At 54.4% G+C, this 25,211-nt stretch overlaps 2 protein-coding genes across 2 annotated transcripts in view; both read left to right on the top strand.

Annotated features, from left to right (window-relative positions):
* EEIG1 (estrogen-induced osteoclastogenesis regulator 1) overlaps positions 1-19,254 on the top strand; it is a 41,824-nt gene extending 22,570 nt beyond the window's left edge. Inside the window, exons 2-11 of the mRNA XM_003940590.4 lie at positions 6,727-6,847; positions 7,059-7,088; positions 9,602-9,718; positions 11,743-11,789; positions 11,932-12,086; positions 14,052-14,156; positions 14,243-14,438; positions 14,928-15,049; positions 15,142-15,211; positions 16,611-19,254. Of these exons, the coding sequence (XP_003940639.3) occupies positions 6,727-6,847; positions 7,059-7,088; positions 9,602-9,718; positions 11,743-11,789; positions 11,932-12,086; positions 14,052-14,156; positions 14,243-14,438; positions 14,928-15,049; positions 15,142-15,211; positions 16,611-16,656 (1,009 nt within the window). The 3' untranslated portion in view covers positions 16,657-19,254. The remainder of the gene's footprint in view (positions 1-6,726; positions 6,848-7,058; positions 7,089-9,601; positions 9,719-11,742; positions 11,790-11,931; positions 12,087-14,051; positions 14,157-14,242; positions 14,439-14,927; positions 15,050-15,141; positions 15,212-16,610) is intronic.
* A 2,591-nt stretch (positions 19,255-21,845) lies between these two features.
* On the top strand, positions 21,846-24,684 carry DPM2 (dolichyl-phosphate mannosyltransferase subunit 2, regulatory). Its single transcript, XM_003940595.4, has 4 exons — positions 21,846-21,914; positions 22,213-22,302; positions 23,126-23,228; positions 23,987-24,684. The coding sequence occupies exons 1-4, from the start codon at positions 21,912-21,914 to the stop codon at positions 24,043-24,045; spliced, it is 255 nt and encodes an 84-aa protein (XP_003940644.1). The 5' UTR covers positions 21,846-21,911; the 3' UTR covers positions 24,046-24,684.
* The last annotated feature ends 527 nt before the right edge of the window (positions 24,685-25,211 follow it).

The following is a 25,211-nucleotide window of genomic DNA, read 5'->3' as shown; positions in this document are numbered from 1 at the left end:
CCCCAGTGTATGAGGGTTCCAGGGGTTCCAGTTTCTCTACGTCTTCGCCTTTGATTCTAGCCATCCTAGTGGGTGTAAAGTAGTATCTCATTTTAGTTTTGATTTTTCACTCCCTGATAGATAATCATGGAGCATCTTCTTGTGTGCTTGTTGATCATTTATGTATCTTCTTTGGTTAAATGTCTATTTAGATATTTTGCCCATTTTTAATTGGATTATTTGTCTTTTTATTGAGTTGTAGGTGCTTGTTGTATATTATAAATACAAGCCCCTCATCACATATATGATTTCCAAGTATTTTTTCTTATTTTATGGTTTGCATTTTCACTTTTTTGATGATGTCCTTTGGAGTACAAAAGGTTTTTTTTCTGCTGGGCATGGTGGCTCAAGCCTGTAATCCCAGCACTTTGGGAGGCCAAGGCGGGTGGATCACGAGGTCAATAGATCGAGACCATCCTGGTCAACATGGTGAAACCCCGTCTCTACTAAAAATACAAAAAAATTAGCTGGGCATGGTGGCGCATGCCTGTAATCCCAGCTACTCAGGAGGCTGAGGCAGGAGAATCGCCTGAACCCGGGAGGCGGAGGTTGCGGTGAGCCGAGATCGCGCCATTGCACTCCAGCCTGGGTAACAAGAGTGAAACTCCGTCTCAAAAAAAAAAAAAGTTTTTTTTCTTTTCTTTTCTTTTTTTAGACAGAATCTTGCTCTGTCACCAGGCTGGAGTGCAGTGGCACGATCTGGCTCACTGCAACCTCCACCTCCCAGGTTCAAGCAATTCATTCCCTTGCCTCAGCCTCCCGAGTAGCTAGAACTACAGGTGTGCACCGCCATGCCTGGCTAACTTTTTGTATTTTAGTAGAGACAGGGTTTACCAATGTTGGCCAGGATGGTCTTGATCTTCTGACCTCATGATCCAACTGCCTTGGCCTCCCAGAGTGCTGGGATTTGCAGGTGTGAGCCACCTCGCCCAGCTTGTTTCTTTTTCTTTTCCTTTTTTTTTTTTTTTTTTAAAGATAGGGTTTCATTCTGTCACCCAGGCTGGGGTGCAATGGCGCAATCACAGCTTGCTGCAACCTGGAACTCCTAGGTTCAGGCCATCCTCTTGCCTTAACTTTCCAAGTTGCTGGGACTACAGGCATGCACCACTATGCCTGGCTAATTTGAAAATTTTCTGTAGAGATGGGGTCTTGTTGTATTGCCCAGGCTGGTCTCAAACTCTTGGCCTCAAGTGATCCTCTCACCTTGGCCTCCAAAAGTGCTGGGATTACAAGTCACTGTGCCCAATTAAAAGTTTTAAATTTTGATGACATTCAGCATATTTATATTTTTCTTATATCACATGTACTTTTGGTATTATATCTAGGAAATAGTTGCCTAATCAAAGGCATGAAGATTCACTCATATGCTTTTTTTTTTTTTCACATTTTATAGTTTAGGTCTTATATTTAGCTCTTTGATCCTTTTTCAAGTCATTTTTACATGTAGCATGAGATAGCCCCCCCCAAACACACACCTTTCATTCTCTTGCATGTTGATATCCTGTATCCCAGCAGCATTTGTTGAGAAGACTATTCTTTTTCCCACTGAATTATTTTGGCACTATTGTTGAAAATCAATTGACCATAAAAGTGAAGGTTTCCTTTTTTTTTTTTTTTTTTTTTTTTGAGACAGTCTTCATTTGTTGCTCAGGGTGGAGTGCAGTGGCGCCGTCTTGTGCCTCAGCCTCCCGAGTAGCTGGGATTACAGGTACACACCACCATGCCTAGCTTTTTTTTTTTTTTTACTTTTAGTAGAGATGAGGTTTTACCATGTTGGCCAGGCTGGTCTCTCTTGAAGGTTTATTTCTAAAGTTTTTTTTTTTTTTTTTTTTTTGAGACGGAGTTTCGCTCTTGTTACCCAGGCTGGAGTGCAATGGCGCGATCTCGGCTCACCGCAACCTCCGCCTCCTGGGTTCAGGCAATTCTCCTGCCTCCGCCTCCTGAGTAGCTGGGATTACAGGCACGCGCCACCATGCCCAGCTAATTTTTTTTGTATTTTTTTTAGTAGAGACGGGGTTTCACCATGTTGATCAGGATGGTCTCGATCTCTCGACCTCGTGATCCACCCACCTCGGCCTCCCAAAGTGCTGGGATTACAGGCTTGAGCCACCGCGCCTGGCCTTTTTTTTTTTTTTTTTTTAATTGAGACAGAGTTTCGCTCTTGTTACCCAGGCTGGAATGCAATGGCACGATCTCGGCTCACCGCAACCTCCGCCTCCTGGGTTCAGGCAATTCTCCTGCCTCAGCCTCCTGAGTAGCTGGGATTACAGGCACGTGCCACCATGCCCGGCTAATTTTTTGTATTTTTAGTAGAGACGGGGTTTCACCGTGTTGACCAGGATGGTCTCGATCTCTTGACCTCGTGATCCACCCGTCTCGGCCTCCCAAAGTTCTGGGATTATAGGCGTGAGCCACCACGCCCGGCCATTTTCTAAACCTTTTTAGACAGAATAATCTCAGTTGTATTCCATTTGTGTCTGTCCTCATCCCAGGATCACGCTTTCTTGATTGTTGTAACTTCGTAGATCTTTTGAAATAGAGAAATATGAATCCTTTAATTATATTTTACTTTTAAAGATTGTGTTGACTATTCTGGTCCCTTGGATTTCCATGTAAAGTTTAGGATCATCTTGTCAAAGTTCTGTCAAGAAGCCAGCTTGAGGCTTTGATAGGGATTGTGATGAATTTTAGAACTATTTGGTAGTATCATCATCTTAACAACATTGTCTTCCAGTCTGTGACGATGAGAATGTCTTTCCATTTATATAAATCTTTTTTTTTTATTTTTTTTTTTTGAGACGGAGTTTTGCTCTTGTTACCCAGGCTGGAGTGCAATGGCACGATCTCAGCTCACCGCAACCTCCGCCTCCTGGGTTCAGGCAATTCTCCTGCCTCAGCCTCCTGAGTAGCTGGGATTACAGGCACGCGCCACCATGCCCAGCTAATTTTTGTATTTTTAGTAGAGACGGGGTTTCACCATGTTGACCGGGATGGTCTCGATCTCTTGACCTCGTGATCCACCCGCCTCGGCCTCCCAAAGTGCTGGGATTACAGGCTTGAGCCACCGCGCCTGGCCCCATTTATGTAAATCTTTAACTTCTTTCAGCAGTGTTTTGTAGTGTTCTATAGTGTGTATTTTGTACTTTATTAAATTTATTCTTACGTATTTTTTTCTTTTTGATGCTATTGTACATGGAACTGCTTTTTTCGTTTCATTGTAAATGTTTGCCAACATGTATAAAGAATTCATTTTTGTGTATTGATCTTGCATCCTGCAACTTTTCTGAACTCATGCATTTTTTAATTTTTATATATTTATTTTTATTCTTTTGTTTGTTTATTTTGAGACAGGGTCTCACTCTGTTGCCCAGGCTGGAGTACAGTGGTTTGATCTCAGCTCACTGCAACTTCTGCCTCCTGAGTTCAAGAGATTCTCCTACCTCAGCCTCCCAAGTAGCTTGGACTACAACCTCAAGTGATTCGTGCCCACCTCGGCCTCCCAAGGTTCTAGGATTACAGGCATGAGCCACCACACCTGTAATCATGTATTAAGCTAGGCATGATGGCTCATGCCCGTAATCCATCACCTTGGGAGGCCATGACAGATGGATCACTTGACGCCAGGAGTTCGAGACCAGCCTGGCCAACATGGCAGAAACTCATCTTTACTAAAAACACAAAAATTAGCCGAGTGTGATAGTGCATGCCTGTAATCCCAGCTACTGAGGAGGCTGAGGCATGAGAATCACTTGAACTCAGCAGGCAGAGGTTGCAGTGAGCCAAGATTGTGCCACTGCACTCCAGCCTGGGTGACAGAGTGAGACTCTGTCTCAGAAAATAATAATAATAATAATAATAATAGTAATAATAATAATAATAATAATGGCTGGGTATGGTGGCTCATGCCTCTAATCTCAGCACTTTGGGAGGCCAAGGCAGGTGGATCACCTTAGGTCAGAAGTTCGAGACCAGCCTGACCAACGTGGTGAAACCCCATCTCTACTAAAAATACCAAAATTCATCGGGCATGGTGGTGGGCTCTTGTAATCCCAGCTACTCGGGAGGCTGAGGAAGGAGAATCACTTGAACCAGGGCGGTGGAGGTTGTAGTGAGCCAAGATTGTGCCATTGCACTACAGCCTGGGCAACAAGAGTGAAACTCCATCTCAAAAAATAAATAAATAAAATAAAATAGTTTTTTAGTGGATTCCTTAAGGATTTTCAGTGTACAAGATCAAGTCATCTGTTAATATAGTTTTAGTTCTTCCTTTCCACTACTATGTATTTTTCTTGTTTATTTGGTCATCTTCTTTCTCCTCCCACCAGAATGTAAGCTGGTCACTGCTGTGGTCCCAGTCCCTAGAACAGGACCTGGCACACACTGGTGCTCAGTCGTTTGAACAGATGAATGAATAAGTGGAGCCAGCATGACTGGGCTCAGGGATGCCCCCAGCCCAGGGCCCCCACTCCTGTGGCACCTGCTTACAGAGATTAGATCTGTCCCTTCTTCCCCTATCTTCATCTCTGACCTTTTCTGCTTGTCTCCAGGCTTGGTTGCAGAGGATTGTTGGAGCTCACCCTCCTAACAAGCTCTGTGCATTCTGGTGGCCGAGTTCCCTTGGTCTCTGGTGTCATCACAGCCTTCACCAGGCCAGGCACTTTGCAGGATTCATTTTACTAAGCGCTCCCACAACAGTGGCCACGACAGGGGTGATGTGCCCCAGTGAGTGTGTGGCTGTGGCCCAGGTTTAGCTGCCCTGTTGCCCCTTGTCACAGCCTTGGCAGGAGCACAGAGTAAACCTTGGTCACATCCTTAAAGCCTTGTGGAGCCTGGAGGGGCCTCCTCTAGAAAGTGAGGCTTAGGGGCTTTCATTGGGCTGAGGAAACAGGACTCCCTTCTCGTTCATGCTGTTCCCTCTTCCTGGAACTGTTTCCTCCACCTGGCTACTCCCCAAGCTCATTCTGTCCTGAGCTTGAATGTCACCTTTCCTGACTCACCCCTTCCCCGCCCTCTCCTGGTGACACTGAGTCATCACTGAGTGAATGCAGTCTGCAGCACCTGCTTGGCACTCAGAGACCTGGGTGGTGCCCCAGGGGTAGAGCAGGGTACTGCAGGCCCCACAATGCCACAGGTTCTCCTTGCCACGCTTTCCTGTGCTCCATGGCCCCTGAGCCAATGTGGCAACTGAGAGCCCTGACTCTGAAGTCAGATAGTCCTGGGTTTAAATCCTGTGCTGCCAGTCCCTGGGGATGTGAGCTTGCGTGGCAGGTAGAGTCGCTTTCTCTTGGAGCCTCAGTGCTCTCAGCTGTAGAATGGGTGGCGTAGAGCCCATCTTACCAGGCTGCCGTGCAAAGCAAACCTGCCAATGCTCAGGAGAGGCTTGGCTGCGGCCCTCTCCGACCATCTGCCCTGAGGCCTCGATCTGGCAGTTAACCCACTCTCCTCAGCTCACTTCCTTACTGTCCCCTAGGTGGTTAGGTGGGATGAGCTGGAGATAACATCTCTCACACTGTCCCCTCCCTTTCTGGCCACCCCTTCCTGAGCATGGGCTCTGCCAGGCAGGCTGTGAGGATGGGGAGCTGCTCAGGGATGCAGAGCTTGGCTCCGCCACGTGCTGCTGCCACCCCCAGATCCTGCCAAGGCCCCCGCAGCAGTTGGGAGGGGCTTGGATGAGCCCTAACACCGGCTCCCACTCACTCCCAGAGCACAAAACACCTCTCCAGTTAAGGGTTGCTCAATTTTTCAGCACGGTCATTCTCTCCAACTCAGGAGGCTCTGGAAGGCTGGAAGACCAGAGCCTTCTGCTTAGTGTTGGTGAGGCTGAGGCCCCCAAGTCGCTGTCTCCGCACCTGGAGCCCAGCTGCTTGGGTTAATCCCCGTTCTGCTCTTACCTGTGGTGGGCCTCAGGCAAGGGTCTTAGCCTTGGAGCTCCCAGTTTCTTCAGGTGGGGATTGGGCTGATGATGTGACTGCTGCAGACAGAGGTTGGAAGGGTTTGGCACGAGTACCTTTCTCTGGCACTTGGAGCAAGCTCCAGGGCCTGCTGGCTCTTATGAAGTTCTTTGAACAGTGCCTGGCACATGGGAAGTGCTGTGTGGGCATCGGCTGTTGTTATTATTGCAGTCGTTATTAATGGTGAAGAAGGGGGCTCTGGAGTCAGGAGGAACCAGCCTTCAGGTCTAGCTCCATTATCTACTGGCTGGGAGGTGCAGGGCAGTTTGCCTAGCCTCAGTCTCTTCATTGGTGAAATGGTCTGAGTAGTCCAGCCTAAGACGGTTGTGAGGATCACGAGGCAGTTGGCAGAGCCTGGCTTTAGAGGAGGTAATGACAGTGGAGGGAACTGCCCAAGATCTCAGAGCAAGGTGGCGGGGGCAGCACTGGGTACAGAGGGAGGCTCTGCAGGTTGCCAGGCTTCCTGGGGAGGGATAACTGCCCCAGCTCCCCTCACCCCTGCCTTGTGTTTGTCTCATTTTTATTACGTTTTTGTTGGTGTTTATTATTTTTTTTAACAACAGTTACACAAGTACATTCTTGTGAAAACACAGCTACTTTGTGACACAGAGTGAAAGTGAAGCTCCCCACTACCTCTCTCCCAATGGGCAGGGCTCTTTCCCTGTCCCTGGTACCATATGGGGTGCCCTGGCGTGGATGTGCATGCCTGTGCTCACCTGTCACCTCTGGCCTGCAGGGAGGAGGTGCAGGAGAACTGCGTGCGGTGGCGAAAGAGGTTCACGTTCGTGTGTAAGATGAGTGCTAACCCGGCCACCGGCCTGCTGGACCCCTGCGTCTTCCGCGTGTCTGTGCGCAAGGTGAGGCTGGGGGCGCTGGTGGGGCTGCTAGGCTGGGCTGTTGGGCTGGGTTGTAGGCCCCTCCCCTTATGAGTCCACACTCCCAGGGGAAAATGGGGAGAGTTGCTCTGCTCCTTGCCCTCTTCCCCTCAGATCTGGGGGGATTGAGGGAGATGCATGAGGTCCTGGGATTCCCCAGTCAACTTGCTGCTTGTCTCCCTCCCTGTTTCAGGAGCTGAAAGGCGGGAAGGCTTATTCCAAGGTAAGAGGGGCTGTGTGAAGGGGTGGTGGGATGGAATGGGGCGGCACGGGACAGGCAGGAGGGAAGCCTTCAGCCCCCTCTCTGCCACAAACAAGAGATACTTAGCACTACCTGAGATATGTTCTTTTTTAGAAATATCTTTACTGATGGCCTTTGCACTCAATATAAAGGCAGCGTATGCTTGTTGCAGTACAAACAAATGGTAAAGAAGTTCACAGAGCAAAAGGGCCAGTTTATGTCCCTTCTCCTCACTCCAGACCTCTTGCACAGTCTCGGCTCATTGCAACCTCCACCTGCCGGGTTCAAGTGAGTCTCCTGCCTCAGCCTCCCAAGTATGTCTGGGCATGGTGGCTCACGCCTGTAATCCTGCCACTTTGGGAGGCTGAGGCAGGCGAATTGCCTGAGCTCAGGAGTTTGAGATCAGCCTTGGCAATATGACAAAACCCCATCTCTACTACAAATACAAAAATAATTAACCAAGGGTGGTGGTGCCCTCCTGTAATCCCAGCTACTAGGGAGGCTGGGGCACAAGAATCACTTGCCACCTGGGGTTTGGTGGAGGTTGCAGTGAGCCGAGATCACGCCACTGTACTCCAGCCTGGGTGACAGAGTGAGATTCTGTCTCCTAAATATATAAATAAATAAATAAATACACAAATAAATACACAAGTACACGGATTTGTGGCTTTTGGTTTTTTACTTAATATATCCTGGGCATCTTTTTGTGTTATCACAGATTTCCATGTGCTTTCTAATGGCAGCAGTGTCCCTTGGCATGGCTGATGACAGTTGACTCAGCCAGCCTTGCTGCTGGACCTGTGTGTTGTTATCAGAGTTTCACTGTACCCACAGACAGCTCAGCCCTACACAGTATTAATGAAAGCTTTTCTACTGGGCAAAGAGGGAGAAGACAGCTCTTCTGGCTTTGAATAAGCCCGCTCTGCCTTCCGTCTCTCTTCTCCGTGGTGGACTTTGCCCTCCCTTCCTCAGCTCCTCCAGCCCAGCGGCAGGAGGGTGGACTCCATCAGCCAGGAGGGGAAATGCCTTTGCCTCACCTCTCACCCGAGGGAGGTGCTATACAGGGTGCGGCCCTTCCCACTGACCCGAAGCTCAGGAACTCAGCCAGCTGGGCCATGCGCTCTGGGGCGCTGACATCCCTCTCCAGAAGCAGAGGACAGGGTGGCTAGAACCAGGCTGTGGAGGGTGCTGTCAGAATGGAAATTTCTCTAATTCACAGGGGTGAGGACAGCTGCCCAACCAGGGAAGAAATCACCAGCAAACAGCTGGGAGCATCTCGCCTCCATTGGCAGACAGTTACCAGGCACCCAGCATGTGTCGGGCACTGCCAGGCCCCTCCCTTCTGTTGTGTAACTGAACTTCTACTTCAGGCTTTACTCCCATTATACAGAGGAGGAAACTGAGGCCCTGAGAAGTGGCTGGACATAGTGCTGATCAGGCCTAGTTTCAGTCCTGTTTCTGTTGGGTTAGCTGTTTGGCCCTGAGCAAGCTTCTTTCCCTCCCTGAACTTAGTTTTCTCATCTGTAAAATGGGGGTCAGTCTGAGTCCATGGCAGGGCTAGGATCTGAATCCAGTTCCCCGATTCTGGAGTGTGTGCCCTGAACACTGCAGTAGAGACTTGCAGGCAGCAGGTACTTGACACCCATCCCTGATTGGTTTCTTTGGGTTCAAACATTGGTTCGAACATTTCGTTATCTGTCTCGTTGGAGCCTATTGTATCTGGAGCAGAGCTGGGCAGGAGGTGGTGAGCAGAGGATCTGGAGCCTCCTGGACCCTTTGCAGAGGGAACCGTAGATGTCCTCCAAATCCCCACGCCTGGCACCACCTTGTCTCAACCTCAGTTTCCCCTCCAGGTCTAGCAGACTTGGCCTCCATCCACAGGGCCTTCCTAGTGCATGCCTTCTTTGCACCTTCTCCCACTTCCCTTCCCATCCCTCGCTCCCCGGCCCAGAGTTCCTGAGGGCCTATTCAGACCCCGAGCTCTGCCCAGCAGCCCCTCACTCTGGCCTCTACCATGGCGCCTTCCCTGGGGCTCCTGCTCATTCTGCAGTGCCCCTCCCCTCCCAACCTCTGTGGGGGTGTCCCATCACTCCCCCCAGCACCCACTTCCCACAGGCCTTCCCTCCTCCCCTGCCTGCTGGCCCGGCAGCTCCCGACAGCACGGCCTTGTTTCCCAGGGAACAATGCATCTGTGTCACAGACAACAGTGTCCTTTCATGTCAGGCGCACTGGCCCTGGTGCACGCCGGGATGTGGCACAAAGGGTGCTTTGTGCAGCTCAGGGATGTGAGCTCCTGGCTTTGCCGTGTTGGTGCCGCAGACCCAGGGCCTCTGTCCTTGGGTCCCCGTTATGCAGCAGTCAGTTGGGGCTGTGGGGCAGGCCCAGGGGCTTTATCTGTCTCCCTCCCCATCTTTGCCAAGTTACCCCTTCTGGGCTTCTGCCAGCCAGGAGTCCACACTCCCTTCGGCCTCCCACACATTCCTCTTACCTTCTAGCTGGGCTTCGCTGACTTGAACCTGGCTGAGTTTGCGGGGTCAGGCTCCACGGGGCGCTGCTGCCTACTGGAGGGATATGACACGAAGAATACCCGCCAGGACAACTCCATCCTCAAGGTACCAGGGATCCTGCCACCTCTTCCACCCTGACTAAGGGGTGGGGACAAACCGGGCTGCTCATCAGAACCCTGTGGAGGGTTGTTAAAGATACAGGCCTAGCCGGGCGCGGTGGCTCACGCCTGTAATCCCAGCACTTTGGGAGGCCGAGACGGGTGGATCACGAGGTCAAGAGATTGAGACCATCCTGGTCAACATGGTGAAACCCCGTCTCTACTAAAAATACAAAAATTAGCTGGGCATGGTGGCGCACGCCTGTAGTCCCAGCTACTCAGGAGGCTGAGGGAGGAGAATTGCTTGAACCCTGGAGGCGGAGGTTGCGGTGAGCCGAGATCGCGCCATTGCACTCCAGCCTGGGTAACAAGAGTGAAACTCCATCTCAAAAAAAAAAAAAGATACAGGCCTTACTTGACCTGGTAGACGTCGGGAAGATGCAGGCCCTGGAATCAGATCTACGATCAGAGGGAGACCTGGCTCAGCTGCTGGCCTCAGTTTCCCCAAGGAAAAGGTCAGGGAGGGGCCCTGACAGTCTCTTTTAAAGGTTTGGCAAGCACTTGGCAATGGGTCCACGTCATGCTGACTGCATGCCTTGTCTTCTCTCATGGTCCCCTGACAGCAGCCCCACAGGATGTGGTATCTTTGGTTAGTCCCAGCTTCAAATGGGAGGGAGTTGAGGCACAGACGTTAAGTCATTTGCCTGGAATCACAGACAGCTGGCACCTGACCCCCAGCTAGTTGACTTCTTGGCCCAGCTCCTAACCCTGCCTCAAGTGACATGCTGGTAGCCTGGCCCCCACTGGTCATCAGTGAAAACAGTGGCTGCTGAGGGCCCCAGGGCAGGCATGGGCAGGTTTCCAATGGCCAGGGCAGCCCCACCCCCTAGGCAGATGCGTTGTTGGCCTTTTGGAAATAGCAATGTCCAGGTGTCCACTGCCAGTACACCTCTCTTCCTCTGTTTTCCACACCCTTCCACCTGGCTAGCAAAACAGGCTATTGTAACACCCCCTCTGCAAGAGGACCCGGGGAGACCCTATTGTATCTGGAGCAGAGCTGGGCAGGAGGTGGTGAGCAGGGGCTCTGGGGCCTCCTAAAACCTTTGCAGAGGGAACTGGAGATGCCAGAAAGGGTCTAGACTGATTGTCTTGGGAGTCGGAGCTTTTCGGCCTCAGTCAGGCTGAAAAGCACAGGCACAGTAGCCCTGCACACCTCACGCTGGATCAAGGGAGTCTGGGTGCCAGGTAGCCTTGGGTTTAAGGGCAACACTCCCACATCCTGTCTGCAGGATCTTGGGAGTCACTTCCCCTTTCTGAGTCTTGGTTCCCCTCATCAACAGCCTGGGGCGGTCACCTCCTGTCTAGGCTGCTTTCATGGCCGAGTGGAGAAGCTGTAGAAAGTCTCAACCCAGTGCTCACCTTTTCACTAGTGGTGGCCCCAGGATCTCAGCCCCTCTTTCCCACCCACTCACCTTCTGCCTGTCACTCCATCTCAGCCTAGATTTTAGGGTCCAAATCTTGCCACATTTGGGCTGTTGCCAACATCTTTGCCCAAGTGAGTAAGTTTGCGATGGCTTCATGCTTTATTCATCACACTTTCACCAAACCCTGCCCACCACCTGCCATGCCAGACCCCCTTTCCTTCTCCTGCCTGCTGGGTTGAGCTCTGTGCCCCTTACACAGGGTGAGGGGTGAGTGTGTGGCTCTGTCCTGGAGAAGCTCACTATCTAGGCCTGTAGCTGACTGCAGTCCATTAATTCTGCCAGGTGCAGGGCTGAGCCCAGGCCTCACCTTGCACTGCCCTTCACTCTGCTCCACCAGTCAGGCCTTGGTACAATCTCTGTCCTCCACACAGGAAACTGGGCTCAGAGAAGTTAGGTGGCTTTGCCAGAGCCCCCCGGGCAGGAGAGGGCAGAGAGACAGGATTGGAGCCCAAGCCCTTCTGAGGCCAGAGTTGAAAGGCTGCAGGGGCCCTGTGCCTGGGCAGGCCATGGGTGACCAGAGCATGGCTGATTGCTCCTCTTGCCACAGGTCACCATTGGTATGTTCCTGCTCTCTGGAGACCCCTGCTTCAAGACGTGAGTGCTGGCACAGGCCTGGGGAATGGATGGGAGCCCGGTCCTGGGCACTGGGGGTGGAGGAACAGGGACTCTTGGTGTCCTCTGTTTTCACCTGGTCCTGAAGTGGGGCACCCTAGTCATGCCTGTTTGTCTTTCCAAGGCCGCCGTCCACTGCCAAGTCCATCTCCATCCCAGGCCAGGATTCTTCCCTGCAGCTAACATGTAAGGGTGGCGGGACCAGCAGTGGTGGCAGTAGCACCAACTCCCTGACAGGGTCCCGGCCCCACAAGGCCCGGCCCACCATCCTCAGCTCAGGTATGGTGCCTCATCTGCCCACCCCTCCCCGCTAGTGGCCCAAGGGGCTTACCTCTATGTCATGCCCGGGTTCCCAGGGAGATGCTGGCTGGCTGAAGGGAGGGTGATGGTGGGAGGGTGCGTGCTCCCACTGGGCTGATGGGATCTGAGCATCTCGTGCATGCTGGCTGTGGTGCTGGGCCGTGCAATCACAGAAGTGCCCTGGACTGAGACTAATGTGGCCTCCCTACCCTCATGGCCCTGTAGTCTAGCAGGAGAAACAGGCCTCAATCAAGCTGTAGATAAATGACATGCATGTCTACCTGCAAATGGGATGAGAGCTGGGAGAGACAGGCCCAGAAGGCAGGATCCATCTGGGGCCGGGGAAGGCTTCCCTGAGGAGGCGGTGTCTGGGCTGCATTTGAGGGATCGGGGCACAGTATACCTGGCAGAGGGAGGTGCTGGGAGCTCTTGCTCTCCCACGTGCTCTATGACCTTGACTGGCCAGTTTGCCTCTTGCTGTCTCAGTGTTCTCTGGAAAATGGGATTGGTAGTAGCAGTTACATCCCAGGTTGCTTTGGGATTAACTGTGCACATGTGGGCGCCTGCCTGGCATGTGGTAAGCACTCAGTCTGTTTTTATTAAATTTTCACTGGTACTAATGTTGTTATAAAAAATACAAAAGAGCCCCAACCCCCAGAGGAGGCAGCGTGGCAACTAGGAGGAGGGGGTGCTGCGGAGACCGGAGGCTCTGGACTGCCCCCAGGCAAGGCGTCACGTGGCAACCCTGATTGTCTCACAGAATCACTTAGAGCACAGGCCTTGTGTGGCCCCACAGATGCTTGGTGGGTGATTCTGCCCCTGCAGACTGGGAGTGGTGAGGGACTCTCTGACCTCAAGGGCCCGGCCGTCCTCCACTCCCTTTTCCCTGACAGACCCAGCCAGCTGAGACCCAGAGCAGAAAGCTGGGACTTCCCAGCACCATTACTCTTTCCATCCCCAGGATGGGGGTCCCCAGAAGAGATGTGTCTGGGGACCAGGCAACCCCAGCAAAGGTGGTGCCTTCGTGTGAAGTAGAAGAGGCCCCACTCCCAGGCAGGGTGGGACTTGAGTGCCCACTTGCCTCGAGCTGGGCTCCCCCTGTATTCAGAGAATCTGTTGGGGACTTGAAAAGCCACATGGTTATGGGTGGGCACACAGGCCAGCCTGGGGTGCTGCCTGTGGCCTGGGTGTTCCCTTCTCTGAAGGGATGAGTCCTTCCTTCCTGTGTTGGGTGGGAGGGCGGGTGGTCCTGGGTGGGTCCCGCCTGCTCTCTTGTGCTTCCTGCTGGGGAGTGCCAGGAAAGTCTGTTTTGAAGTTGGGCTTGTGGGTGACTTGTGACAGGACTGTGGGCCTGTCCCTTTGGGCCAGCCTGTTTCCCCAACTCCCTCTTACCCTGTCCCCTCCACTCCAACTCCACTGACCCAGGCCCCTCCAGCCTCAGGGCCTCTGCCGATGCTGTTCTCTGCACCTGGAAAGCCCTTGCCCTGAGGCCTTAGCTGGCTCCCTCCTGCGCTGACCCAGCGCTTTCTGCTCTGGGTCTCAGCTGGCTGGGTCTGTGTGTCCTGGAGGTCTGCTGTTAAGGCCGACTCCTTGGAGAAGCCTTCCCTGTCCCCAGACTGAGCCAGACCCCCAGTAAGCACTGCTCCGTGCTCTGCACCTCTCACTGCAGTCGTGGGTAATGGAGGCCGTTTTGGTTCCACGTTCTTCCTCCTCGCTGGCTTGTGGTGGGCACCCTGCACAAGGAGGCCCTCTGTAGAATGATCGGACCTGGGTTCGGAGGGTGACCTGTGGCTCAGCGGGTTGCTGCTCCTCTGAACCCATTTTTCAGTCTGTTAAGTGATACCCCACCACATAAAGCTCTGTGAGGGCATGGTGGCGAGGGCGAGGGTGAGCAGCACTGGGTGACCCCTGTCCCCTCATCCCCTGCCCCTTCCTGCCTTCCAGGGCTGTTGGAAGAACCCGAGCAGAACCTGTCCAGCCCTGAGGAGGTCTTCCACTCTGGCCACTCCCGCAACTCCAGCTACGCCAGCCAGCAGTCCAGGATCTCCGGTGGGTGGCTGCCTGGCCCTGCCCCCATGGCCTCCTCCTTCCCCGGGATCCCCCATCATGATGCTCCCCCGCCGTGCCCCCCACAGGCTACAGCACAGAGCACTCGCGCTCCTCCAGCCTCTCGGACCTGACGCACCGCCGCAACACGTCCACCAGCAGCAGCGCCTCTGGGGGCCTCGGCATGACTGTGGAGGGCCCTGAGGGCAGTGAGCGGGAGCACCGGCCCCTGGAGAAGCCACCTCGGCCACCCCGGCCCCTGCATCTGTCTGACCGCTCATTCAGGTGAGGCCTGCCGCTTGGTGCTCCCTGGAAAACAGACCGCTCCTGGTGGTGCCTTGAACCTCCGCTTCTTTACCTGTAACACAGGGACTGTAGGGTCCCCACCTCAGAGGGTTGGGTGGTGACAATTCCACCAGCTGATAACCATGAAGCGTGCAGCCGTGCCAGGCATACAGCAGTTTCTGTTCATGGCTGCTGTGGTTTTGCAGATTGGACAGCAGCGTGGTCTGGTCTGTGGGCCCTGACAGCTGGACTGAGCCTTAGAGCCACTCCTTATGCGCTGTTAGAGCCACTCCTTATGCGCTGTTAGAGCCACTCCTTATGCACTGGGTAGCTTTGGGGAGCTGACTTACCTGCTCAGTGCCTGGCATTCTCATCTATAAAAGCGGCTTGTGACAGTACCTGCACCCTATTGTGCATGCGAGGGTTCAGTGAAGTACAGCATGGAGCACATGGGGACATTCTGAGCAACTTGTCCCCCACTCAACCCAGGCGGAAGAAGGACTCGGTGGAGAGCCACCCGACCTGGGTGGATGACACACGGATCGACGCGGATGCCATTGTGGAGAAGATCGTGCAGAGCCAGGACTTCACAGATGGCAGTAACACCGAGGGTGAGCTGGGCCGGGCTGGTGGGGGTGAGGCTGCCTGCTCCAAGGGCTGGCCCTGCCCCGCTCAGCCTCCATCCTCCCCCGTGTCCCCACAGACAGCAACCTCCGACTGTTCGTGAGCCGCGATGGCTCCGCCACGCTGAGCGGCATCCAGCTTGCCAACAGGTAGGGGCAGGCTCAGAGAAGGGTCGCCGGGGCAGCTGGGGCTTGGGGGTGAGAGCAGAGTCCCCACAGTTCACTCACCTGGCTTCGAACGCCAAATCTTGTCATCACAGTGTGACCCTGGGCCTGTCATGTCTCTGAACCTCCCTTTTTCCATCTGTCAGGCAGTGTGGACACCACCACCTCACCTGGGAGCCTGGGGCAGTGAGGGCAGCAGCAGGCCCAGTCATTTCCCACGGTTCACAGGGTGACCTTGGGCACTGCCTGGCTCAGGGCTCAGCACACGGCAGGGGCCTCACGTGTGTTTATTTAGGACCCTCCCTTCCCCTTCCTCCCAGCTCCAGGGACTGGGGATGAATGGTGGTGGTGATCCCTCATGGATTTCCTGAACAAATCTTTCCCCTAGGGAAAAGGCACTAGGCCCTGAGCGAGGTGCCGAGGACACAGCCGGGTACGATGCAGGCTGTTGCCTACAGGGCACCCACAGATGGGGGGGGGCAGATGGGACCAAACTTGCAGGAACTACGGTTTCTAGAGTGCCACGCCACAGGCATTCATTCAGAGCACATTGACTGTGTGCCTGGCTCTCCATGTCCTTTTGGTTCACCGAATGAATGAGTGAGCGAGCGAGTGAGCTTTCCACGTGCGCCAGCTGGGAAGGTGCTGGCCTAACATCCACATCCCCAGGGAGGAGGTGTGGCCAGGCCGCAGTGCAGGGGCTGCCCTCTCATGCTGCTCTGCTGACTCCTGCTGGGCACAGCCTGGAATGGCAGTCATCTCCTCCCAGTATCCTCCTGGGCTGCTCTGGGTTGGTGGTGGGGGTGCAGTGAGCAAGAAGGAAACCGAGGGGCTGGCTTCCTTAGGGGTTTGTAAACACCCCTCCCTGGCCCCCTCTGAAAATGAGGAAACAGCTCAGGGAGAGAAGAAACCAGTCTGGTCGGGAGCGAGATCACAGTAGAGCTACTTGCCGAGGCCCGAGAGTCCCCAGCTCCACGGCTGGGCCTGGGCTTGGCAGGGAAAGGAGCTGATCAGGTTTCCTGACCCCACCACCCTCTTGGCCACCCTCATGTCCCTCTGAGCTTCAGTTTCTTTACCTGTTAAGCGGGACAGGGTGCAGTCACTCCCTGTCGAGGTGACCATGAGGATGGGGTGGCACAGCCAGGTGTGCCCGGAAGGGCTCTGCAGGCCCTACAGACTCTGATGCTTACTATCTGTGTCACCTTGGGCTACCATCGCTGGGCCTTGGTCTTAGCCCCTTTGCCCTAAGGGTCCAGCCCGAGCAGCTGGTTCTCCTGCAGGTTAACAGGACCTGCTTGTGAAGCATCTCCAAAGGCCGGGTCCAGTGGAGCGCTCAGGAAATGGGGCATCGAGGGGGGCATGCTGACCTGTCTCTCACCTGCAGGGTCTCTTCTGGGGTCTATGAGCCAGTTGTGATTGAAAGCCATTGAGGAGCAGGTGTCCGGGCTGGAGAAACGGCCTGCTTTCTCTGGAGTCCAGGCCCGCATCATTCCATGAGGAACGTTCCCCTTCGGATCACCTTTGCGCCACATCTCATCCGTGCCTCCTCCACGAACTCCAGTCCACACTGTTCCCCTAGCATCATTCCATTACCCTCCCATCCACGGTGGGACCCTCCTGGCCCGCCAAAGCCCAGGCACCACTGTGAATATTCTCCTCTGAACCACTAGAGGGCAGGCCAGGTGGGCCCTTGCAGCCCGTGGGCCAGACAGCTGGCCAGGACTGCCTCTGCTAGAGGCTGACCTGTCCCTCTGGCTGAGGACATGCAGTGGCTCCTTAATGCAGGGATGCCTGTGGCTGAGGGGCCTGTCTACCTGTGTCTCCACTCCAGGAGCACTGGCTTTGGTCATGTCTTGGTGGCAGGGCCTTGCTCCATTGTTCCCTTGCCCTGGTGGTTGTCAGGGTGGGGCGCAGACCGCCTCCAGAATCCTGCCACCTGTGACCGTCTGACTGCTTAGTGCTTCAGCTGTCCCTTCCTTGTGTCCTGGGGGACCTGCTGGCAGCCTCTTCCTGGGAGCTATGACCTCAGACCCCACCCACACTCCAGATGGAGACCCCTGCCTCCCCGGTGAATGCCCCCCTGCTGCCTTGCAGCCTGCACTTTGCACATGCTCACCGCCCCCACCCAAGCACAGCCCCGCTGACCCCTCACCTCCCCTTCCCTGGGCCCCCTCCCGAGGACTCCTGGTCACTTCCTGCTGTGCAGTCAGTGGCCTAGGGCCCAGCAGCCCGGCGGGAACGGGTGCTGCCTCTCCTCCCTCCAGTCAGCTCCAGCACAGGTCTGAGACCCGTGCTGAGAAAGGTCTGAGCACCGATGGTGCCCTCTGCCCAGGGCTGGGTCCTGAGCAGCTGGTTCTCCTGCAGGAAGAAGGTTGGAGCAAGCAAAGTCCTTTTCTGCCCCCAGGGTCAGCTGCCCAGACTGGGGCGGATGCCAGAGAGGCAGGTGGACCGTGGCTGGACTGGTCTGGAGCTGGTTTCCTTGCCAGAAAAGCCTCCGCCTTCCTCTGGAAGCATTCCCCATCTGGGCAAGGGGGAAGGGCTCCTTTAAGGGGTGTGCTTTCCCAGCAGGGGGCAGTCTGGCCCTGCCCCCCAACTAAAGCCTCTGCTCTCAGCACTTTCCCCCCAGTCCTTGTAACTTGCTTGAAGGTGGGTTCTGGCTGCCAGCCAGTCCCTGGACAAACTCCCTGCCCCTTTTAAATTTCACTCATTTTGTATAAACCCAGCAGGCTGGTGTTTACTCCACCCTGTAGCTTTTTTCATTTTTTCTTTCCTCCTTTCTTTTCTTGTTGAGTTCACAGTTCAATATTGCCTCCTCCCCCAGGTGAGGGGAGTGCTGCTTTTCTCTGCCCCACCTGCTGGCTGGTTCCAGCAGCGCTGGGGTCCGGGATAGGGCTTCTCTCTCTGGGAGGGATGCAGGTGCCCTCCCCAGGCTGGGAGGTTCCTTCCCTAGTTCCCCATCTGCCCCTGCTGGTGAGAGTTGGGCTTCTTGGTCTTAGAACTCCCCGGCATTGGGACCAGAGCATTTTTAGCATTCATTGTTGTTGTTTTACTCACCTAACTCTTAGAAAATGAATGTTAGAAGGTGCCTGCCAAGGCGGGACAGTGTTTGCTCGGGCTGGAGAAGGCTCTGCTCAGCTCCGAGGGTCCCCTCCTGCCCCACAGATACTGGCACTTTAAAAGGAAGCTGACTGCACTGTGTCCAGACAAATTGGCCCCAGACGATGGGGGAGTTCTGTCCTGCCCTTCTGTGTCTGTGACCTCACCCAGCCTAGGATGGAGGTGCATTCAGGGTAGATTTGCATCTCATTCAAAGTTTGGGGCTTTGGGCAGAACACAGCTGACTTTGGCAACGTTGGGGAGACTCCTCCAGACCAGGAACCCCAGAAGGAGACAGAGCCTGCCACATCCTCTCATGCCAGGCCCTGGGCCAGGGTGATTGGACTGAGAATTCAGTCACAACCAAATTGATGCTGGCTGGAGCCAGAGCCCAGAAGGTGTGGCCTTGTTGCCCCCATGTGGGAGCCCTGTCTTCAGCCTTCGTGTCCCCTTGAGCTCAGTGAATACCCACCAGGTGCCCACAGCTCCTGGACTTCAAATTCTATATATGAAGAGAGATGCAGAGTATATCAGAGATATTTTTGGAAAGGAATTGGTCTATGCAATGTCAGTTTGGAATCTTCTTCAAAGTTTAACGTTTTTATTAGCAGATTTAAAGAAAATAAAGGTCTACAATATCTTTAGGTTTTTTTTTTTTTTCCTGTTTACCTCACAAACTGACCACATGGCATGTCTGCCAGGATCAAGGTGTCCATGTCTTTAGGGAGGTGATCAAGGAGATGGAGGGAGGGGTCTTTCTTTTCTTTAATTCCCCTCCTTTCTAACAGAATGTTGCCACCACTCCTTCAGTGGCTGTGTTTGTTTCTCTGTCCCAGCTTCTGTTGTAGAAAATAACATTGTTAGGGGAAATCGGCCTAGTGTCCGTGTCTTGGTTTAGGGGAAGAAATTAAATGTTTCGGCTTTTGTTTATTTTGCTGTTTTGTTTTTACCTTGTTACTTTATCATGTTGACTTTAGGGTCAAAGACAACATCAGAAGGAAGTCAAATATGTTTAGTGACATTCCAGGGTGGGGAAGCTGTAGGGGGCCAGGGTTTTCCTTGGCTATGGTCACAATTGTGTCGCCACCTTCATCGCTCCAGATTCCTAGGGAGGAAACTGAGACGACCATTACCTCCCAGCCTCCTACCACGTGAAAGCCCTGTCCTCAGGGCCAAGCTCTAACCACTGCCCTGTGGACCTTCCCTGCAATCAGGTGGCCTCTCAGGAGCATGCCTGAGGACAAATAACTGTCACTCAGTTTCCTTACCTGCAAATGGGGTTATCAAATAACACAGGTGTGCAGCCTGCCCTGTAGGAGGTATGAGTGTGTTCCCAAACCACAGCCCCGGGCTGCTGTCCTTTACAGGCTTGGCTTGCCCTGGGCCCCTTACCCGTTTCCGTCACAAGTTGCTCTGGGACAGGCAAGTCACTCTGGGTCTTTAACAAGCTTGGAGGTGGCAGGAAGCCTCAGTGGTTTTGGCCAGGCCAGAAGGAACCAGGGCTCCAGCTCTACACCAAGATAGCATTCACACCACTCCTCAGTGCTGACCCCCACTCATGGCCCCTTTAAACCCCTCCTCTGTTCTGTGCACAACTGGGGTGGTAGGTAAAAGTGGGCTCCTAGCTGAGCCCAGAGTCTCCTGAGAGAAGGGAAAACCCCTCCCTACTCAAAATACAAAAATTAGCTAGGCGTGGTGGTGAATGCCTGTAATCCCAGCTACTCAGGAGGCTAAGGCAGGAGAATCGCTGGAACCCGGGTGGTAGAGGTTGCAGTGAGCCACGACTGTGCCATTGCACTCCAGCCTGGGCAACAAAGCAAGACTCAACGGCTAAAAAAAAAAAAAAAAAAAAAGCAGTTGCTCTTGTCAGCTTTACTCCATAGTCAGAGGATGGGCTTCCAACAATCCAAGGAAATAAATGCCAGGGGGAGCAAACCATGCCAGGCTCACAGCACATCTCTCCCCAAATCCCCCAGGTGGGGACAGCAGGCCAAGGGCCTCCACATAACCCCTCAGGGAGGCCTGGAGTCCCCAGATGCTGTACTCTGTAGCACTCCAGGAACTAAACAATCACTGAATCTTAAAGCTGGCTGATTGGTTCAAAGCTCTTTCGGCCGAGCGCGGTGGCTCACGCCTGTGATCCCAGCACATTGGGAGGCTGAGGCAGGAGAATCACTTGAACCCAGGAGACGGAGGTTGCAGGCCATGAGACGGGATCATGCCACTGCACTCCAGCCTGGATGGCAGAGTGAGACTCCGTCTCAGGAAAAAAAAAAAAAAGCTCTGTGCCAAGCCTCCTGCCAGGGATACAGGAGCAACCACAGACCCTATCCTCAGGGAGCTGATAGGGCCAAATTAAAAAAATGCATCAGTGAATTAAAAGGCACGGGGCTGGGCACAGTGGCTCATGCCTGTAATTCTAACACTTTGGGGGGCCGAGTTGGGAGGATCGTTTGAGTCCAGGAGTTTGACACCAGCCTGGGCAACACAGAACTTAAAAAAAGCCAAGCGTGATGGCTCATGCCTGTAATCCCAGCACTTTGGGAGGCCAAGGCGGGCGGATCACGAGGTCAGAAGTTCGAGACCACCCTGGCCAACATGGCGAAACACTGTCTCTACTAAAAATACAAAATTTAGCTGGGCGTGGTGGTGGGCTCCTGTAATCCCAGCTACTCGGGAGGCCGAGGCAGGAGAATCACTTGAATCCGGGAGGCGGAGGTTGCGGTGAGCTGAGATTGTGCCATTGTACTCCAGCCTGGGTGACAAAAACAAGCGGCTGGCTTCACGGCTGGCTTCCCTGAGGGACGTGGCGTCACGGTGAGACCCGGAGGAGCAGCCGCCCCATGAGTGACGAGGGAGCGCGTTCCTGTCTCTGTAGCTGGAGAAGCGTGGAAGATGATCTGGCCCAACATCGCTTTGTTCTCAGAGGAAGGGCCCTCCAAGTCTCGGTCCAAAACGTGTTTGGGCTGCTCCAAGAGGCACCCAGTGAAGGGAGAGAGGGGACATCTGAAGGGTGGCCAGGGAAACCGGGCGATGGTGAGGGGGCCCCCCCTCTCCACCAATCCAAATCCTCCCCATCCATGCGGGCTCCGGACAGACCCTCCCCCACGCAGCCCAGGCCGGAAAGTGAACATTCTCTTCACCTCTCCCACCCGTGTCGGTTTCACCACTGACTAGGATTGGGATCTACCCCTCTGAACCTCGCTTTTCCCATCTGGAAAATGAAACTTCGGATCCCTCACTCCCATCCCCCTCTGGCTCCAGGACTCTGGGATGTTTAGAGATTAGCTTTTGGTGGGGCGGCTACGGGACTATGGCCAAGAAGGCCAGGGAGTCTGGGTTCCCGACTCGGTCCCATTCCCTAGGGAGATTCGGGCAGCAACTGGCCAGGCAATGTCCTTGAGAACTACATTTCCCGAAATGCAAAGGGGAGAAGGCGGTTCCTGCTAGTCTCGGACGACGTGGGGCCTGAAACCCGAGCCGGCCTGGGAACTACAACTCCCGGCGTGCTCCGCGGTCCAAAAAACCGGAAAAGCGTGACCCGGAACCGGATGTGGCTTGCGGCTCCGGTGACTGAGCGCCGGGGGAAATGGTGAGATTGGGACCGAGGGCCGGAGATACGGGCGTCTGGGGGTTGGGGTCCCGGGTCTGCTCAGGAGCTGGGACTTGGGCACTTGGAACGGGGATTGCTCTCCCACCTACCCATTGTACGGACGACAACACCGAGGCCTGGCACTCTCTCCCAGCCTAGAAACTGATCCCTAGTCAGCCCTCTAGCATCTATTGAATGAATGGGAAGCTTAGACGGTGATACGGCCGTGACGCCCGGCTTCCATTTGTGCGCGGAAACGGAGAGTCACTTTGTCAGCTGAGACCTCCCTTTTCTCCAGGCCACGGGGACAGACCAGGTGGTGGGACTCGGCCTCGTCGCCGTTAGCCTGATCATCTTCACCTACTACACCGCCTGGGTGATTCTCTTGGTATGTCATTCTCCCCGCCCGCTGCTCACCTTCCCCGAGCTCTGGCACCGCCAAAGCAGCTACAATATAGGCGCCAGGCACGGCGCTGATGTCATTGCCTGCCTCGTCTCATGAAATCTCCAGCACAATTCTATGAGGAAGATACCAATGGTGCCGCATTTTATAGATGAGATAGCTGAGACTCGGGGAGAAGGATGTAGCTCAAGATTGCATCCCTAGCCGCTACACCTAAAACTCTGTTTCCAGTTTGCCTTGACTTTTGGAGGAGTTCTATTCCTTCTGTGTTATCCTGCTGACTCTTGGCCATGGCGAGCGCCAGTGATATTTGTGAAGGCCTTTAGGATATTTTTTTTCTTGTGGGAAAACTTGTTGGTCTTTACTTAAGAAGTGCAGTGTGTTTGGAAGTGCAGAACGTGGTATCTTCTAGAGAAAAAAATATTAGTGAAAAGGCCTGGAGGCCCAGGTTGGGAATCAGTAGAGGATTCCTCATGTACCGTTTGCTAGGCTGTGAGTGCCTTGGGGCAGATCTCTTGTCCCCTGTTCTCTTGTTCCCACCACCAACCTGTGGCAGGCACCAAGGCAAGTGCCTGGTACATACCAGTAAGAAATTAAGGAAGGATCGGTATTAGCCATCACATTGCTCAAGAGAAAAAAAAAAGGAAGGAAAAAAACATGACACCCAAATCCCATAATCTTAAAGAAAAGCAAATCCAGTCCCAGTGCTCTGAATGGGTCAGCCCCTTAGATGGAGGAGGTGGGATGTTTGGGCTTGTGGGCTGGGCAAGGCGAGCAAGGCTCACCAGAGCTCTGCCCTCGATGCCAGCCATTCATCGACAGCCAGCATGTCATCCACAAGTATTTCCTGCCCCGCGCCTACGCTGTCGCCATCCCGCTGGCCGCAGGCCTCCTGCTACTCCTGTTTGTGGGTAAGTCATCACCTCCTCCCCTTGACCTCGGGCAGGGTTTCGGGAGGACCCACCTCCGAAGGTGCTCCCACACTTTGGCACTGCAGGAAGCTCCTTGCCCTGCACTCACTCCTGGGGTTTTCCTGTTACCCTTCAAGGCTGCCAGTCAGGAGTCTCTGGGCTTCCTGGTGCCTCAGGCTTTTTGGACTCCAGTGACCTGTCCCCCTCTTTTCTTCCCCCAACCCCATCATCACCCTGCTCACCTTAGTCACCCTCTCGTTACCCTGACTTCTAATTCCTGCCCCTCTCTATCTCATGGCTTCCTAGGGATGGGGACTGTGTCTCCATCATTACTGTGCATCTAGAAGGGGCTGTGGCACTGAGGTTGTGCTCGCAAAGTCATTTGGATGAGTCAGTCAACAGCCGGGTGCCTGGATGATGGGTGGATGAATGGGTGGGTGGGTGAGGTGTAGGTGGTGGGCAGGAAGGTAGGTGGACAGGTGGTTGATTGGGTGATCGACAGATGGGTGGATCTTGTTCCCCTTGGAATCTGAAACATGAAATGCAGCATCTTGCCTGAGGCAGGCACTCAGTTGGTGTTTGTTGAATGAATGTGAGTGGATGTATGGCTTGATGACTGGCGAGATGAGCAGGCCCCCTGGAGAGTGGTTGAGTACGTGCACAGCCCTGCAGGTGGGTGGCTCTGCTGGGTCATGCCCTGACCTCCCAGCAGCTCTGAGCCCAGATATTACGTGGCCTTTCTGATCTGTGTATTCCAGGACTGTTCATCACCTACGTGATGCTGAAGAGTGACAGGGTGACCAAGAAGACTCAGTGAAGGTCCTGAGGGGATGAGGCTGCCAGCCCCTTCTCTGCCTCCCCTTCAGGGCAGGGACCAAGCAGGGGAGCCTGCAGAACCTTCCCAGGCACAGTGGCGCCCCAAGCCTGGCGGTCCTGCAGAGTCCCCATGGCATGAAACTTAGCCCTGACTGACTGGAGCCCCCTCCCCTGCTTCCCTTCCAGAAGCTAGGAGGGAGGGATACCTGGAAGACTCCTGTCACCCGCTTCTTGCCCGGGGCCTGAAAGATGCTGGTCCTCCCGACCTCACTCTCAGACTCCCTGCCACCTTTTCCCCTGGGTTCTGCCATCATGCCTCATTTCCCCTCCTGTCACATGCTGACATTGGACTTAGCAGGTTCTAAGGCTGCGTGTGTGACCTCTGACCTCTCCCCACGAGCCCTGTCCTCCACCAAGGGAACTTTCCTTAGCCTGACACAGCCCCACACCCCACAAGCCCTTCTGGACCTGGGAAGCCTGGGGAAGGACTGACAGTCACCAGGACCACCCGTAGGGCTCAGGGCACATTATGGCAGCCACCCCAGACCCACTGACCGACCACTCCTCATGGAGGCCCAACCTCCCAACCCCAGGGCTGGCCTGTTTGGGAGAGCTGACCAATAAACGCTGACTGATTGTGTTTGTGTCTGTGCTGTGTTTCCCAAGGGTTGGGGCTGGAGGGGGCTGGGAACTGGCCCCTTCATCGGTCTTGGGTCAGGAGATCCTGTACAATTGGGGTGCCTCGGGGCCTCTTGCCCTGAACCTGTGTGCTGGGGATAAAGCAGGGACTGGGACAGACGTGCTTCCCATCCAGTGGAGACCACAGCTGGGTGTCAATGGAGACCCTGGCACCCCTCTGCCATGCCTCCCCTGTGCCAGTTTGGTCAGGATGGATTCATTATTTTAGGGACCCTTGGGCCACTCCCCTAAAAGCCCCACAGCCCAACTTAGCATGGCCCTGAGCAGCAGAAGCTGCTCCTGAGCACAGTAGGGCTGCTCTGTGTTCAGACTGGCCAGACTGGCCCACCCTCTAGCCTTCCACCAGTCCTACCTGACCTGGGCAGCTGGCTCTTCGTTTTGCCATGGTACCTAGCGTAAACCCCCATCCCTCAAACCTGGGACCCTCCCTCATCAGAGAAAAAAGGCCAACTGCAGACACCTGCCCTG

Source organism: Saimiri boliviensis, chromosome 2 (genome assembly GCF_048565385.1).
Source record: "Saimiri boliviensis isolate mSaiBol1 chromosome 2, mSaiBol1.pri, whole genome shotgun sequence".
NCBI lineage: Eukaryota > Metazoa > Chordata > Mammalia > Primates > Cebidae > Saimiri > Saimiri boliviensis.
Note: the sequence above shows the minus strand (reverse complement) of the source record. Positions and strands in the feature narration are given on the sequence as shown.

Coding starts and splice junctions, on each gene's coding strand:
- DPM2 (XM_003940595.4), top strand. Junction 22,303..23,125: donor CCGCCTGGGTGATTCTCTTG/GTATGTCATTCT, acceptor CCTCGATGCCAG/CCATTCATCGACAGCCAGCA. Junction 23,229..23,986: donor CCTGCTACTCCTGTTTGTGG/GTAAGTCATCAC, acceptor TGTGTATTCCAG/GACTGTTCATCACCTACGTG.